This window comes from Typopeltis vanoorti, chromosome 22 (genome assembly GCF_054136105.1).
Source record: "Typopeltis vanoorti isolate ZY-2024b chromosome 22, IOZ_Tvanoo_1.0, whole genome shotgun sequence".
Classification (NCBI taxonomy): Eukaryota; Metazoa; Arthropoda; class Arachnida; order Uropygi; family Thelyphonidae; genus Typopeltis; species Typopeltis vanoorti.
In genome coordinates, this window is record NC_143570.1 from 18,993,522 (window position 1) to 19,009,955 (window position 16,434).

A 16,434-nucleotide genomic window follows, 5' to 3' on the forward strand; every position below is an offset into this window, starting at 1 on the left:
TGGCTTCTTCAATTTCTGTAATGTCTGTGAAGTGGATCACGTGGAGGATTACTGATTTGATGATGGTGCTTCTTGCAGAGGAAGAAAGAAAACCAATGGCCCATTCCTTCAAAGTGTTTTCTCTTTGCTGATCATTTCTTCTATTATAAGAATTGGGTACTACCTTTAATCACTTCCTCATAGGCACTCTCTTTCTGCACTGTGACATTTTATAGAGTAGCCTCATGTCCTTAAAAAGGTTTCTCCTTTCTCAGATTCCCCCACACCTTCAAGCACAATGGCACTGCTCCTCTGAAATGGCCACTGCCATTTCACCACTTTCTTCTAACCATGTAAGAACTACCACAACCACTAGACAACACCCACACACTGTCCAACTCCAAACATACTGAATAAACTTCTTATCTTCCTTCATTTCATCCAGCTGTATTCTTTGGAACAGTCTCTGCCATACTGATTTCCCCGAGTACAATCACAGTCTTTCAGAAATATATCAGTAAGCTACTTTGTTCTCCTTAATCACTCAACATATGACACTGTAGCGTTATAGGCCTTGTAACTGTTCATATATGGGGCCATAAAAAAATCAAAATTGATACTGTATAGTAGCATATGTATAAAACTGGTCAATTCTGATATACTAGTTTGGTGAAGAATTCATGTGATTTCTTATATTCTAAGGGTTGTTAATCTTTCAGGTGTCTTGTGTCTGCATTAGAAACAGCATTAATTCTGTCAAGAGATGCATCTTCTGATAAATATTGTAATCTATAGTGCACATCAATTACCTAGCATGATGAATAATGCAGTTCAGTCACTTTCAATGTTAGGAGCATAAACATTAATCAATTCAATATCTGACTTGGCCCCAAGTAATATTCTGTTAGTGCCTGACTCCACAGTAGTAAACCATCTGAGGGTAGGATGTACTAGCAGACTAACTCCATAACTTCCATGATCCCCAAAGGAAACTTTACACACACCTTTATGACATGCAAAGTGAGTTTCTGGAAGAAAAAGAACCTAGATATTATATGTTAACATAATTTTCCAAATTTCTTCTGATTTTATTGCAGAAAAGCCTCACTTATGTTAAGTGAAGCAACAGAAAATGCCATATTCATCTTTGTTCTGCAGTCAGTAAGCCAATGTTAGTATGTGTGTGTGGGGGGGGGGGTTAGAAACTCACACATAGCAATCAGTTCGGTGACCAACTGTTATCTGTTATCCACTAATACAACATTCACTAGTTGTATTAGTGGATTGTCAGTTTCTGGATGTTGTTGCACACTACATCAGTCCACTAAGGATCTTGCAGTGTCAGGAAGTTTGTCAGGATCTTGCAGTGACCAGACCACATTCACATAGTCTGCTTACTTTTATTTGTCACTTTTGGCAAGTCTGGAATTTTCCAGACTGAATGATGAATTTTTTTTTTTTTCTGTTTTCCTTTTCTCCTTGCAGGCTTGCTTTCGTCAAATTTTGCAGCTCTTTTGGATGAACAGTTCTTAAATTTCATTTTAATCTATGATAAAATGAAATTCCAGAATACAAGACATTTTCCTAACCCAAGGGGCAGATCTACAGTATGCAGAAGCCTGGAGAATTTTCCCAATAATCTTAAAAATATAGAAAAGAAATGTCTTTTTGAGATAAAAAAGGATGGCCACAGATGTTTTTTTACTTTAGAAATGAGATGAAAGTTACAACCACTGAGCTTTTGAGGAGTAATGTGTACAGGTATACAGAAGAAATCAATAGAAATACAGAACAGGTATACAGAAGAAATAGGCTTTTGTGAAAAGGGTGAATGTATCAATGTATTTCACGCTTTTATAGAAACAACAGTTTAAGAATGGTTATTCTGGATGAGTTAATTTATATATGTATCTCACACAATATAGCAAAATCATACCATCTGTTTCTAACTGAATCTCAGAAACAAGTAGAGATCAAAAATGGGAAAATTTACAACTACAAGAATTCAAGCTGAAAAGCCACATTCTTAAAGTAATTTGGATGTCAAAATAAATAAATATATATAATATTAATTTTTAAAGGTACTGACTCAAAAAGCAATAGTTTACTAACATGATAATATTTCATTGGATTTTAAACTAGTATTGTCAGGACACAAAAAACTCTTTTTGCAGAACACTAAATGCTAACAATTCAAACAAAAGAACTAACATTTATACCATCTTATGGTTGCACATTCACCTGGACTAGATATAAAGCAGTTATAGCACCACACATAAAGTCAACTTTAAATGTAAGGAAATCATATTTGTAAATTTAAGTATGTCAAGAGATTATGTTCTTGGTTTAATCCTTTATCCAAGTGTAAGCAAACGAAGATTGCACCTGAAACAACTTCAGAACTGGTCAACTCATATATAGAAGCTAATGACTTCACATCACTTGTCTTAGTATCCTGTAATGCAAAGCGCATATCCTTTCAGACATGTATAATGCTATGCATTATGGGAAGGATCACTTCTCAGACTGGTTTCAACCTTCATTGAGATCTCATCATATTTAAAGTTGACTTTCTGCAAATACTGAGTATATTAAAAACTTCAGCTCTTCTGATAAAAAATTAATTTTTTTTTTTTTTTTTTTTCCAAAAAAGGATACGAACTGAGTCCCAACTCCACAGAAGACATGAGATTTCTCAGTAAATTTTCTGGTAACTTGCATATTTTAACTGGATAGATCTCACAAACAAGAGTAATTAATTTGAAGTACTGGGAGCACAAACTTGGAAACTAAAAAATGTATATATATCTTGAATTATGAAAACATTATACACACATATTTATAAACACCCATTTACCAAATCAAAGAATCGTCACATACTATATACAGCGTGTTTCAAAGAGAAACACCCTATAAGGTGTACTCACCACAATTACAAATGCTCAATTACATTGATTTGTAATTGTGGCGAGTGAAACTTTAAGCCTTACTTCATACTTGGTAATTTATTTTGTAACTGTACCACATTTTCATTATTAAATATAATTATTTGAAATTGGGTTATTCTTTTTGAATCACCCTGTATTTCTAGTGTGAGGTGTAATCAAAAAATGTCAAAATTGGAATTAATATTCATTTCTATGTCAAAAATAACTGGCTTTACCAGACATTTCATGTTATTCACTTTATAATAGTTACACTAAGAAGGGAGTAAGTCCTAAAATAAACAACATGATGATTTATTCAGCACTAGGGATCAAGGAAACGAGGGAGCAAATAGAGCATTCAATGGCATAAACACTAATTTCTTGAATTAGTGTTTAGAGCCAACTTTAAGCAGAATGATGTGGGAGTAAATTCAAAACTGAAAATAGGACAAAAAGAACTTACAAGTGCCAGGATCCTATGCAAAGTTCTAGAAGGGAAAACTAGATAAATGTCAGTCATTACAGAGAGAGAGAGCAGCAGATATAAAGAAAAAATAAATCTAGAAAAAAATAATTGTTGGAGACCTAAACAACAAAGTAGGAAATAATACTCTGTTGTTCAAATATGTTTGGAGAAAATAAAGACAAGTGCAAGGCAATAATACTAGCAAGTTCATAGAATAATTCTGCTTTGGCTATTATTAAAAAAAGGTTTTAACAAAAATATGCATAAATTTGTGTGTTGAAAACACAGATAAAACAAGAAAAATTTATCAATAATGTTACTGCTGATAGTGATGTCTTCAGATTAATTAACAATACAAGAGCATATAGTGGATTTTAGGTGCCCATTTCGGTTGTGTGTGTGCTATCATCGTTAATGCAATTTGCGCTACAAAATTCACGTCAATATGACCGTATGATTGCATTTTTATTGATGTATGAAAGTTTTATGCATGTATCCCTTAGCATATCAGTGCTCATCTTAATTGGTCCAATGGAATTAATTGTAGGATAACTGAATACTTTATCAATTAATTATAACAAATCTGCACAGAGTGGGAGACAATTTGTTTTAAGATACTGTATATCAGAAAACAATAATGAAGAAGAATGCTATATTTGGTTGAATTACTCAAAGGTGTAAAATTTGTAAGAGGAGGACAAGGCCTCCTTCAAATACAATACTGTTGTCCATTGTAAATATGGGCAAAAAAGTTATAAATTCATCTAAAATTATATATCAATAACTTGTTTATATTTATATATAAAAACTTGCCTACCATGTCAGTTCACACTTCACACACACAAAACAGATGAAACTCAGAAAACAAAAAGAGCAACTCATGATAAATGACAATATTCAATTGAATTGGCTGACACAATAACCAATCACAAAATAGGACCTTTAGGTCCTATTTCTCAGAGCCCACCCTGTTTCGCCTTCTGAGTGGTTTAAAACTACTAGAATGCTAAGAATCTCACCATCTGTACATCTTTTCAAAAGGCTCAAAGGTGTATATATTTTGAATGCATACCAGAGCTCTTAACATGAATGTGATGCAATGTTTACAAGTCAAAAAGTGTCCTCTTCATGAACCATTAATATAGTGTTTACTTTTAGGAATCACATGAAGTCTGGAAATAATTAGGGGAGCCTAACAGGACTGCAAAATATAATATCAGTGATATTGATATTCCGTGGATGAGCACAGCACACCTGGGATATTCACCCCCCCCCCAGTGGCCACCATGTAGTGTTCAGCAGAGTGAACAAAAATGTGCACTAAAGTTCTGAAAAGAACTGAAGCCAAGCAATTTTCAGTTGTGAAGTGTGGACTCAAATTTATAAATATTATTTGGGACACATGAAAGGATTTTGAAAACCAAAAATCAAATGTTTTAAACCAAGTGGAAACATTCGTTTTAGAAATTATGGACTTTACAACCACATGGTTGTAAAGTACATAATTTCTAAAATGAATGCTGATCACCGTGTAACACTAAAAGAAAAGAAGCAAGTGGAAACGTGTAAAGATAACATTGACTAACTTAGGCAAGGAGGCATATAGAAAAATATGTGCAAAGATTGAAAAATAAGAACTCTATAGTGAATGTGGGAAATAAAAAAGAAACTCCTAAGTAAAAGAAACTGTTTTTATGGTCCTTCTTAGGGACTACTTTTCTTTTATTTCTGAGCCAATAAGTCAGAATATGCTCGCTAAGAATATAGAGAAAAATACAGAAAAGTTGAATTATGTATCAAGGTAGGCAAATAAAAGTAGTAGAAAGATTATTATTATTAGAAGCAGTAATAACAGTAATGATTCCTTAAAAAATTTGATTCCTAATTATTATAATAGTAGTAGTACTGACTGCTTAAAAGAACTTCCTTAAAACAAAAGTATGAACTTTAAAATCAGCAACATTATAAAGAAGATCTTGTCATAAATGGCCTCCTTGACACTGTACCTGCAGAAAATCTAAAGGACTTTCTTTAAGTTAGACCAGACTAATGGCATCTCCTCTACAGTCATCTAATGAAATACATAAAAAAGTTACCAACTTTTGGAAATCAGAGATGCAAAATTATTCTTGGTCAAGTCAAACTTCAAAGTCTATACAAATTAAAAGCTTGGAAGACAATAGGTAGCAACTACCACAGTGAAAGCAAATTATTTTTAATCACATAAAAAAGAAGATAGCAAGATTTAAGGAAAACGAATATGAACCATCAAACAGATTTAATAAGACTAGAAAATAAATTAAGAATATATTATGAATATAAATTAAACAAATTAAGAGTATGATTACTCTTAATTTGTTCGATACATGTAAACCACACACAAATTGATCAAATAGGGAGTCTTTATTCTAAACATAAACATAAGAACATTCAAACACATTAGTTTACATTACCCGAAATTCTTCAGTGGATGAAGATACTGACATGGAGGAGGTGTTGATACAGTACTCCTCGTTGTGTATAGCTGTTATACTAACTGAATCAAAATTCAGCAACAACTGATGGGATATCAGCACAGATGCAAAAAGAGTGTTCACAGCTATCTATATCTTTGCACCACCCATTGCACAAGAGTAGTGCAAAGACAGAGGTATCAAACTATAGACCTATCAGTATCTCAGGAGTGGTGGTGAAGATTTTGGAAAATTTGGTTAGGGCTCACACATAAATATAGGTTGACAGAGCATATTTTGCAATTAACAGTGTGGGTTTACTAAGGGAAGGTCACGTTTCAGCAACCTGGATACACCATGATACTTCTGGACTTTGCTAAGGCTTTTGACAGAATATAGCATGAAAGACTATTGCATAAATTGGGGAATATGTTGATAAGAGAAAGTTGTATACGAGGGTTGTGAGTGTGCCAGATTTAAGGTAACCACTGGTGTACCACAAAGATCAAGTCCTTGATCTATTGTTATTCAATCTATACATTAATGACATTGGGAATGATTTGACAGAAGATACAGCTATTTGCTGATGATGGAAAGATAGGCAGGGTAATCAGGAGTGCTACTGATATGCAGTTCCTGCAGAGTGCTTTGAACAGGCTGGAATTGTAGGCATGTGAATATAGCTATCAGTTCAATGCTAGGAAATGTAAAGTCATGCACTTTCACATGATATGATATCCAATGTCACATTACACTGGTGGGATTATGCTAAAAGAAGCTGTTCAAGCCTAGGGATCATGAAATTTTAGGCTGAAGTTAAGTTAGCTGAAGGATAATTGGAATGCTGAAATGAATCTTGCCATGTAAAGATAAGAAAGTCAAGTTGTGTCTTTACAAGGCCTAGATAAGACCTCACTTTGACTACTGTGCACAAGTCTGGTCTCGTGGTTTCTGTGTCGATTCTGATACAGAGGAACGGAAGCAAAGTAGTATGTTAAAAATTATATCATAATTGAATACAGATTGAGAATTTATGAACTGCAGCCACTAGCAAGCAGGAGAAAAGGGCAGATATGATTGAGACTTACAAATTTCTGAAAGGGTCATACAGGATATCAACAGATGGAATTTTTCATCTTGTAGAGGGTGGGAAAAGGTCAAGAGGGCATCCTTGGAGTTTGAGAATGAATACTGTCAAAAAAAAAAGGGGGGGGGCTAGATTTTTCTCTCCTAGAGTGGTGTATGATTGGAATGGATTGTCATTGGAGGTGGTGAGTGTAAGTAGGATGAATGAATTCATCCTACAAATCAGACATGACAGCTGGTGCGAGTAATATGTAATATCTCCCAATGAGTTAAATATTCTCTGGAGGTCTCTCTTAATTAATAATAATAATGTTAGAGACTTAAGTATCCACTACTAATGACAAAGCAACTAGCTACCAAATTCCAATCTTTCAACAAAACAATGTTAAAAAAAAAAAAGTAAGGATGATCATGCTGAAAACAGTTTTATAAGAATAATTAATGCCACTAATGAACAGCACAATCTAATACTATTTATAGGTGTTAACATGTTAAAATTCCTGCATAAACAGAATTGCTGACTTTCATGCCAGAATCATGAAATAAGAATCAGCAACATTGTTGTTGTGCCCTCTAGTCATTTCTGATTCTTGATCTTGTAAACATAGGCTCCATCTCATTCTATCCCTTGTCTTTTCTTTCAGCAGATGTAAATTCATGATGGCAAATTACTTTATGTTATCTATCCAATTCTATCGCTATCTTCCTCTCCTGCTCATTTCTCAATCTTCTCCAACATAACTGCCTTTTCCAGTGACTCATCTGTTTGCATTATATGTGCAAAGTAACATTAACTTGGTGATTATTGCATTCAAGTAGCATTTTGCCTTTATATTCTCTAAAACATCTTAGTCATTCTTGTGGCCCTTGACTTTAATAGTCTGCACTACATTCATAATTTGAATGAATCAAATCACTTTCTATCTTCTTCTAAATAACAGAATCTACTGCTCCAGATCATCTGTATTTTCATATCTTATATTACTTATTTAAGTTATGCAAATTATTTTTTTCCAATCTTAATTCCTATTTGGTCTTTATGTAAGTCAGCCATTCTCATAATATATCAAAGATATTAAAAAAATAGGGCAACAATATACAGTCATGCTGTATCCCTTTCTCCACTCAAACACGCTCTCAGGTTCTTCGAAGATTTTTATGAAGCTTCTTGTTTGTCAGTTTAGACGAAGATATTCCCATTGCTCTCATCTAATTCCACAGTCTGTTATCATCAATTCAGTCAAATGTTTCTCATAAACAATGAAACAGATGAATGCTTTTTTAAAATTTTCTTGCTCTTTCTGTAACTCATGTTTGCTATTATCTTTGGTTCTTCAACCTATGCTGAAATCTGCCTTGCCTGTTCTTCTGACAGTTCACCTATGGTTCTGCCCCTCCCCCTTTTTTTTTTAAATCACTGTCAACAACTTCTAATCTATGTGAAATTAATTAAAGCAATGGTTCTGTAATTCTCACAATCTCTGGGATCTGACTTTTTTTGGAATTGAAATGAATACTGATGTTTTTCAATCTCTAAGATAGTATATTTTCTTCCAGATCTGTTGACAGATTTTCAATTAAATATATTCACTACTTTGTACCCATCTACTCTGAATAATTCTAAATACTTCATCAGCTATTCTGATGGAGTATTCATAGAATTGTTCTTTTTCAAAAGAAAAAAGGAAAATGGCAGCTATTACAATACTATCCTTCACTTTTTATTATCATAGATTCCTTAACAAATTTTCTAGTTTCAAAATCTCCTTCACTTAATCTCTTTCCATCTTTTTTGCACTTTTTCTTGCATTAAACTTTTTCCCAAATGAATTTTTACCACTTCTAATCCAGGGTAAACTTTTCCATGTTCATCTTTGTAAACATATGTGTTGTTCTACCTGCTCTTACTTTCTTCAATTTACCTGAACCTTTTTTTGCTTATACAGTAGTGAACAAATTAATCCAAAAAAGCCGAATTTTCATTTTGTTTTGGTTTGATTTTTGTTCACTATATTGTTCACCAAGTGCTGCATGTTTTAACTGTCTCTATGATGTTTATTAATAGTGTAAAAACATGGCTGTGTTGTTAGTAGTGTAAACAAGTTGACATTCATAGTGTTTTATTCATCTTCTGTAGCTATAAAATGGATACATCTCCAAGAAAGTGTTCAAAAATATGTACTCTTTCTCACACATCCATGACTGAAAGACAAATTGCAAATAAGTGTGCTGTTTGCTTTGGTACTGTTAATGCAATTTTAAAGAGGATTAGGGAGATAGGTACCTTTTTTCCTAACAGAAAAGAGAAAATGTGGGTGAAAAAGGAAATCTATACTTACTCAAGATCATTTACTAGTTAATACTAGTTTACTAGTTAATGGAAAAGAAAAATGAATCCAATATTTTCTGCTGTAGACTTAAATAGAGTCTTGACAACTAGTGAAATTAATGTTTCTGACATGACATGATGGGTGAAAATTGTTGCAAGCAGGGAGGAATTCCCACAGACCAAAAAAGAAACAACTGTTGATGAAGGCTATGCAGAAAAAATGCTCCAGTGGGCAAAAGTGTACAAACATTGGACTGTTGAGAAGTGAAAGAAGGTCATTCTCAGATGAGAGCTATTTCCTTTGTCCAAGAAGAGCGAGTACTACATGGTCACAAATCAGCAGCTGAGGACTTCTCCTACCAACCTTCAACAAGCTCCTAAACACTCAGCTAAAAAGAAGTTCTGGGGTTGTTTCACACATGACAGTCCAGGATCATTTGTGTCTGTTGACAATATGATGAAAAGTGACCAATACATAAAAATGTTAAAGAAAAGAGTGGTCCCACAGACCCAGAAAAATAAAGAACTCATCTTCCAACAGGATCTTGCTCCATGACACACTTAAAAAAAAAAAAAAAAGTGAAAGAGTTCGTCAAAAATCATCCAATTGCTTCAGTGGCCAGGTAGCTCTCCCAATATTAACCCTATAAAAAATTTTTGGCCCACAGTGAAAAAGAGACTTGGAAAATTAAACTGTGACATAAAGGATAACTTAATATAATCCCCATGATAAAAAGTATGGTTTCAAGATTCAGAAATAAGAAAAATGTGCTCTATGCTGGTAGAGTCCATGACTTAGCAAATTAATGGGCTTATTAGGACAGAGGAACACAAATTATTAGGCCAAGTTGGAGTTTAATTTTTCTACTTATTTTCTTATGAAATTAAAAGTTTTCTTTAAAATATGTAGTGTTCAGATTAATTTGTTTGCTACGGTATGTATTTCCTGGCTCGAAACCTGCATAAGAGGACAGAATCCTTGTGACTAGTGATGTGCTGCAGGACTCTGTGCTTGGGCTGCTGCTGTTTAATTTGTACATAAATGATATAGAAAATAAACTGAAATGAGATATTCAGTTGTTTGCTGATGATTCAAAGTTGGGTGGGGAAATAATTAAGCAAGGTGATGTAGGATGATTTCAACAAATCTTCACTCTCCTTAACAGCCTCATGACGCCCCTACCAACATTCTTCTTGTTGCTAGTCAAATAATTTGTGCCAACTACAACTACCAACTGTTTTGCTTGCATACTCCTCTTATCCAATGATTCAATCACCCTGCTCATTCTACCTAGTGGAAAACAGACCTTGTGCACCTTTTCACTCACCACACCTCTTATCATTGAATCCTCATACACTGTCACTCTCAAATCATTTGATATTTCTTTCAAATCTTTTGTTCCCTTCTTCCTTACATTTCCATGCAAATCTATAATTCTCCTTAGTTAATGACTCATTTGTTTCATCTCTTCATCATCTTTACCGACTTTGTTTTCGTGCCTTCAATTAATTTTTCAGTGTAGTCTTGCTGCTCACTGCAACTAATTCGCCCTCATCTATGCACACTGTCTTATCAATCAACATCGCCAACTGATCACCACTTTTGCCCACTGTTTTACCATTCAAGCACTCAGCCACATTGTCAACCCCCGCTTACACCCATAGCTACGTCCACAATCTTTTGCCCATTACTACTTATGTTCAGTGATATCTCAAAATCTGTAAGTATGTTACACTTCTTACATACCCATACTCTCTCAGCTTTCCTCTTAATTAATCCTCTCCACACACCCGGCCTGGTTGGCCGAGTGGTTAGCATATCTGCTCTCCAGCCAAAAGGCTGCGGTTCGAATCCCACTGTGGGCATGGATGTTATTCCATGCCCACGGCGTGGAATAACATCCATGTCTGTGAAAGTACTAGTGGTGGTAGTCGGCAGTAGATGGCGGTGGTGTTAGATAATGATGGTTGGTGGAGTAGCGAGACGAAGAGTTGTAGAGTAGATGCCCTCCCTCGATGAGTCTTTGGACTCCCTGGAGGTGCGATGTAATAATAATAATAATAAATATCTTCAATCTCTCCCCAAACACACATAATTCATGGCATCTCACCATTTTTGAAAAATCATGCCACTTGCATTTATTTTTCTTGCTGCCTTATGTTTCACCACTATTTTACTCACACACAAAGTTGCATATAAGAAACAAAGGGATTTAATAAATACAGAACTTTAACTACACTAAACACCACCCACCAATCACAACTATCATACAACAATATTTAAATAACTAATTATCACTACTACTGCTACCTACAATTTTAAAATTTATCTTTTCAGAGTGATCTCAACAAACATAGTTTCTCTTCGCCACCTAGAATCAGTGGTGAGTGCTTTGTCTGTTAATGGTTTTGAGGAAAAGTACAATAGACATTGTACCTCTCCTTGAAACCAATAACTGTGTTGATAGTTTGGGTCTCAAACTATCTTCATGGAGTCCTAAGACACAATGAGTCTTAGGACTCCATGAAGGTGGCTGGTGTCTGTGCAATAATAATAATAATAGGAAATGTAGTATGGAAAAATAATAGTCAAAAAATAAGAAAAAAAATTAACTGAAATTCTGTAGTTATTTTATACAACATTAAACTTGCACTGGAGAAAACATGCAAATAAATAAATAAAAAATCAAATTTTGCACACAAGCCAAATTCCTGGGATAACACAAACATAAGCTTAGATGGAAAGAATATTCTACAGAAACTTAAAATTATACCCAAATAATGCAGCTTCAATAACAGAATATGGGATAACAAGAAATCGCTTCACAGGATAAAAAATGGAAAATAAACTACTATAGAGATTAATTCACCTTTGCACAAAATGATGTAAAACAAAACTGGCATTTGATTAACAAATCGGGGTGTACTCCCACAACAACTGCTTTTGAAGTGATGAAATAAAGCTTCATGAAAGATGCCATTTATGACCTCCTCCAACAGCTAGAAAATGGCTTTGTACACTATTGTAAAACTACATGGAAACAGTCATCCACTCGCATAGTATGTAATCCCCGCTCAGCCTACAAGCAAAGCACATAATGTGGTTGGGAACCACATACTGTTGTTTCCAACCACAAGAGAAGCAGAAGTGTTCTATGTAATCTGTCAAACTAAACCAAACAAAGGTCCAAGAATTAATGCCATCAGACTCAAACATATTATATAACATATGTCTAACTTAAGTCTGATCACACTAAATTTAATAAATATTTGAAGCCAGGCAGGTACCTAGCATATTAAAGACTGCCCTAATCACTCCTCTATACAAACATAGGAAAAGAATTTACCTATTAAAAGATTTAGTTCCTACATACATAAAAACACTAATATATACAAAGCACTGTGCAATTTTTTATTAACTAAACAGATTGATATCATCACAGTATAAAATGATAGAGATGATCTTTTGGGAACAAAGAGAGGATACCAGCTTTATCCACACTATTGCTAAAAGACTATGCTAAAATATTCATTTGATGCAAACTACTGAATAGCCAGAACATATTATTATTATTATTATTATTATTAAGGGAGACCTCCAGGAAGTCAGGAACTCATCAAAAGGAGGCCTCATACTGCACCACCAGTTATACTTATTCTTGAATTCATTCACACTGCTTGCATATACCACATCCAATCATGCACCACCCTATGAGAGAAAAATTTTGCCCCACCCTTTTCTTAGTGGCATTCATTCTCAGCTTCCTAGGATGCCTTCTAGAATTCAAGACAACTAACTATATCAACTATAAATATAACAACTGGTTAGAAAAGCCATCCAGAAATTCTACATTCAAGGTATGTTAAACAAACTACCATTTGAAAACAGAAACTTTACAAACAGCAGCTTCCTAATAAAGGCTTTAATGGCATACCATGGACTATACCTGTTCATGCTTTACAGTTCAGTAATGCATCATTGGGTGGGTGGGTGTGTTTCTCATCCTATTTCTGTGATGTATACACCAGATCACTTAGGTGTCATTACATATATCCAGATCAGCAACAAACCAATAAACAATAACTAATCAAAGCTCACCACATGCTTAAAGGATGCAAGCTGATGCATTACACCTCATCCAGGATCAAATATAGAAAAATGTTCATGCACTATAACACTCATACTATTCTCCTTCCTTCTTGCAAGCCTAATAACTTGCCATGCCTGCTCAGTTGTTCCTACATTCAAAATTTCACTTATATTCAACAATTCCTGTTTCTTTGTCTGCCTAATACAAACATTTTTGATAAATTCTTGCATTTGATGAATAGCAAGCAGAATCTAGACAAAACAAGAGTTCAAAGACTGCACTTTTTACCTGAAGACAGAGTTGAAAAATCATGGGATATAATAAGAATTTCTATTTAAACATTGGTGATCTTGTTGGAAAAGTATAGTATCTCCTGAGCAATGTTTCTCCCAAATGTACATTATGAGACAGGTATGTTTAAAATATCTTTGTGGTTTGGAATGGTTGTTCCTCTGATCTAAAAAAATTTGTCATGATTAATGCGGTTCATCAGAGAATACAGTTTGCATTAGGAGGGGAGTTTTTTTTTTTTTTTTAATAGATTTGTTGATTCTTCATCAACAGGAAGTCAGCCCTTACTGCTCTGTATTTAAAAAGAAAACTCATACGATTATTAGCTGATCTAATCACTGTGCATCAAATACTTTACAACACAGAGTCAACTTTTCTATGATGGTAGCTTCAGACCTTTGTCAACAAAGCATTCATCAGTTATATGATTCTTGTTCTTCTTCTGCTCAAGAAGAAATTACTCACAATATCTTTACTTATGTCTAAGGTATATCAGAATTTATGCTAAAATTCTCATGCAGCTTAATATGCATGTAACATGTTGGCTTCTCCAGAAAACGCTTTCTTCCTTACCCTAAAATTAAGTTTCTATTCTCAAACTTTTCAGGAATTTACCAGATCCCCCCCTTGTGGATTATGTTATTTTGGGCAATTTGGAAAATCTATTTCTGTTGGTTGCAAGGAACATAAAATGTACATGAAGTATCATGAATCCAAACAATCTGCCTTTGTAGAAAATGACATCTCTACTTTTGTGTTCTACCATGGGGTCCCATGGTAGAACACAAAAATTCAGCATTAAATTGATACCTTATGGAAAGACTTAATAAAGACAGTGGTGAAACATTACTATATCATCCCAATTTACAGGTCTGATGGCCTGTGTTTATCTCCCTTAGGAGAAAGTGCTTCTTCAATCAGCTACCATTTTCTAGTTTATTATTATTATTATTTGTGACACCTCCAAGGAGTCCAAAGACTCATCGCGGGAGGACACCCACTGTACAGCTCTTCGTCTCCACCACTACCGAACCGCTACTACCAATCAACTACACCAGTGCCATCTACTGCCCACAACCACCACAAGTATTTTTTGTCTGAAAATTGCGTGTGTTCTGAAGGGCCGATTTGTCTGTATGCGGGATGAAAAACTCGAGTTTCCAGGAGAAAAAACCCTGCTACCTCCGTATGAGATCGCCTAACTCACCTTCAACTGAAAAAAGTCATTATAAAGATTCCTCCCGTTTAATTTTTGTGAAGAGTTAAACTAGGAAATGGACCAATGAATTTATTGACCATTTGATGTTACCTGGTTAAATTTTGCTTTTTTTGTACTGTGAAGTCTGGGATACATAGGTTGCAAACTCTTCTAATAAAGAATTAATTTTGATATGTCCTCCATTCTTTCTTCATTTTAATTATGTCTACTTACATTCCTCTGTATCTTAAAATATAATATAGATTTTAACTGTTTTAGATTAATTATCACACTATGTGATAAATCCTAGAAAATGATGGCATATAGTCTCATGTGATTTTTTTTCTTTGAAGCGTAATGATGACATCAATCCTTAGTCCTTTCAATGGAACCATAAATTTCAGGAGGGAGAGGGAAGTTAACAAAGTATCAGATCTAAGAAGATGGAATGCTGCAGAACCAGAACAACATTCATGCTTCTCTTTACCAGAAGTTCCTATGTAGACAAGATAGAGTAAGTGTAAGCATTATCAAGGTGAGAAAGTCACACATTCAGTGTATCAATTCTCTAGATTGTCTTCCTACATATCTAGAAAATTATCCAAACAGAAGAGAACAACCCAACAAAAATACCAGCTGACAGTTCACTTAAGGATGAATTAATAAAGAAAAATTTAATGGATGTCAGCACTTTTCAACAAGGCAAGTCAATCATTTTTATATATATATATATATACATAAAAAAATAATGTGTATATATATATATATACACATACATTATTTTTTATGCAAATCCCAACTATGAATAGTCATAATCTTGTACATCATTATTACTGTAGTTGGGATAAGGTTCATATAATTCAGAAAAAAACTTGTTCTAGAGACCGCTGGACTTTGAAGCCATTTTAGGGCCCTACAGTAAGCAGGGATTAGAAGAAACATACGTATAAACCACAGTGAAAATTATTTAATTGTAAATATTTCATCCTAAGTATCTTAGGACATCATCAGTACAGTATTTAAACAAAAATTAGGAATAACATACAGTTAGGGCGCATGATTACAATAGAATCTCATGAAAACGTGCATAACGTGCTAAAGTAGTACAAAAAAAAAAAAAAAAACGTTAATTATTTAACACAGTTTTGTATGATAATTTCCCATACTTTAGGAATAGTAAGAATGTTGTTGCGGTTTAGGTTTGGTCTGTGTAGTAGGGCTTCAGAACTTTCTTTGTATAAACATTCATGTTTAAATATAGATCTATGTAAAAGTTTAGCCTTTTCCCAATGGATCCTATGGTTTGAATTTTGAATTCCGTGTTGAGAGAGGCCAGATTTCTGCGGTTTAAGAAGATGAATGTGGTTTTGATGTTCCGAGATGCGTTTCTGAACAGACCTACCTGTCTGTCCAAAGTAAGATAATTTGCATGAGCATGGAATCTCATAAACACCAGGTAACATCAAGGGTGAGAATTTGTCCTTAGGAGAAGGTAATAAGTTGTAAATTTGGTTGATATGTTTGTAAGTAGTGGCAAAATTGTATTTCTTCATAATTTTAGAAAGACGTTCTGAGATGCCTTTAACGTAAGGTATGGGAATCCTATGCACTTCT

General features: G+C 34.2%; 1 protein-coding gene across 1 annotated transcript in view; it reads right to left on the bottom strand.

Moving 5' to 3' along the window:
• Window positions 1–16,434, bottom strand: part of LOC150094192 (exportin-4-like) — a 541,216-nt gene that overhangs the window by 56,531 nt on the left and 468,251 nt on the right. The window contains exon 21 of the mRNA XM_090412419.1: window positions 2,642–2,768. Within this exon, the coding sequence (XP_090268545.1) occupies window positions 2,642–2,768 (127 nt within the window). The remainder of the gene's footprint in view (window positions 1–2,641; window positions 2,769–16,434) is intronic.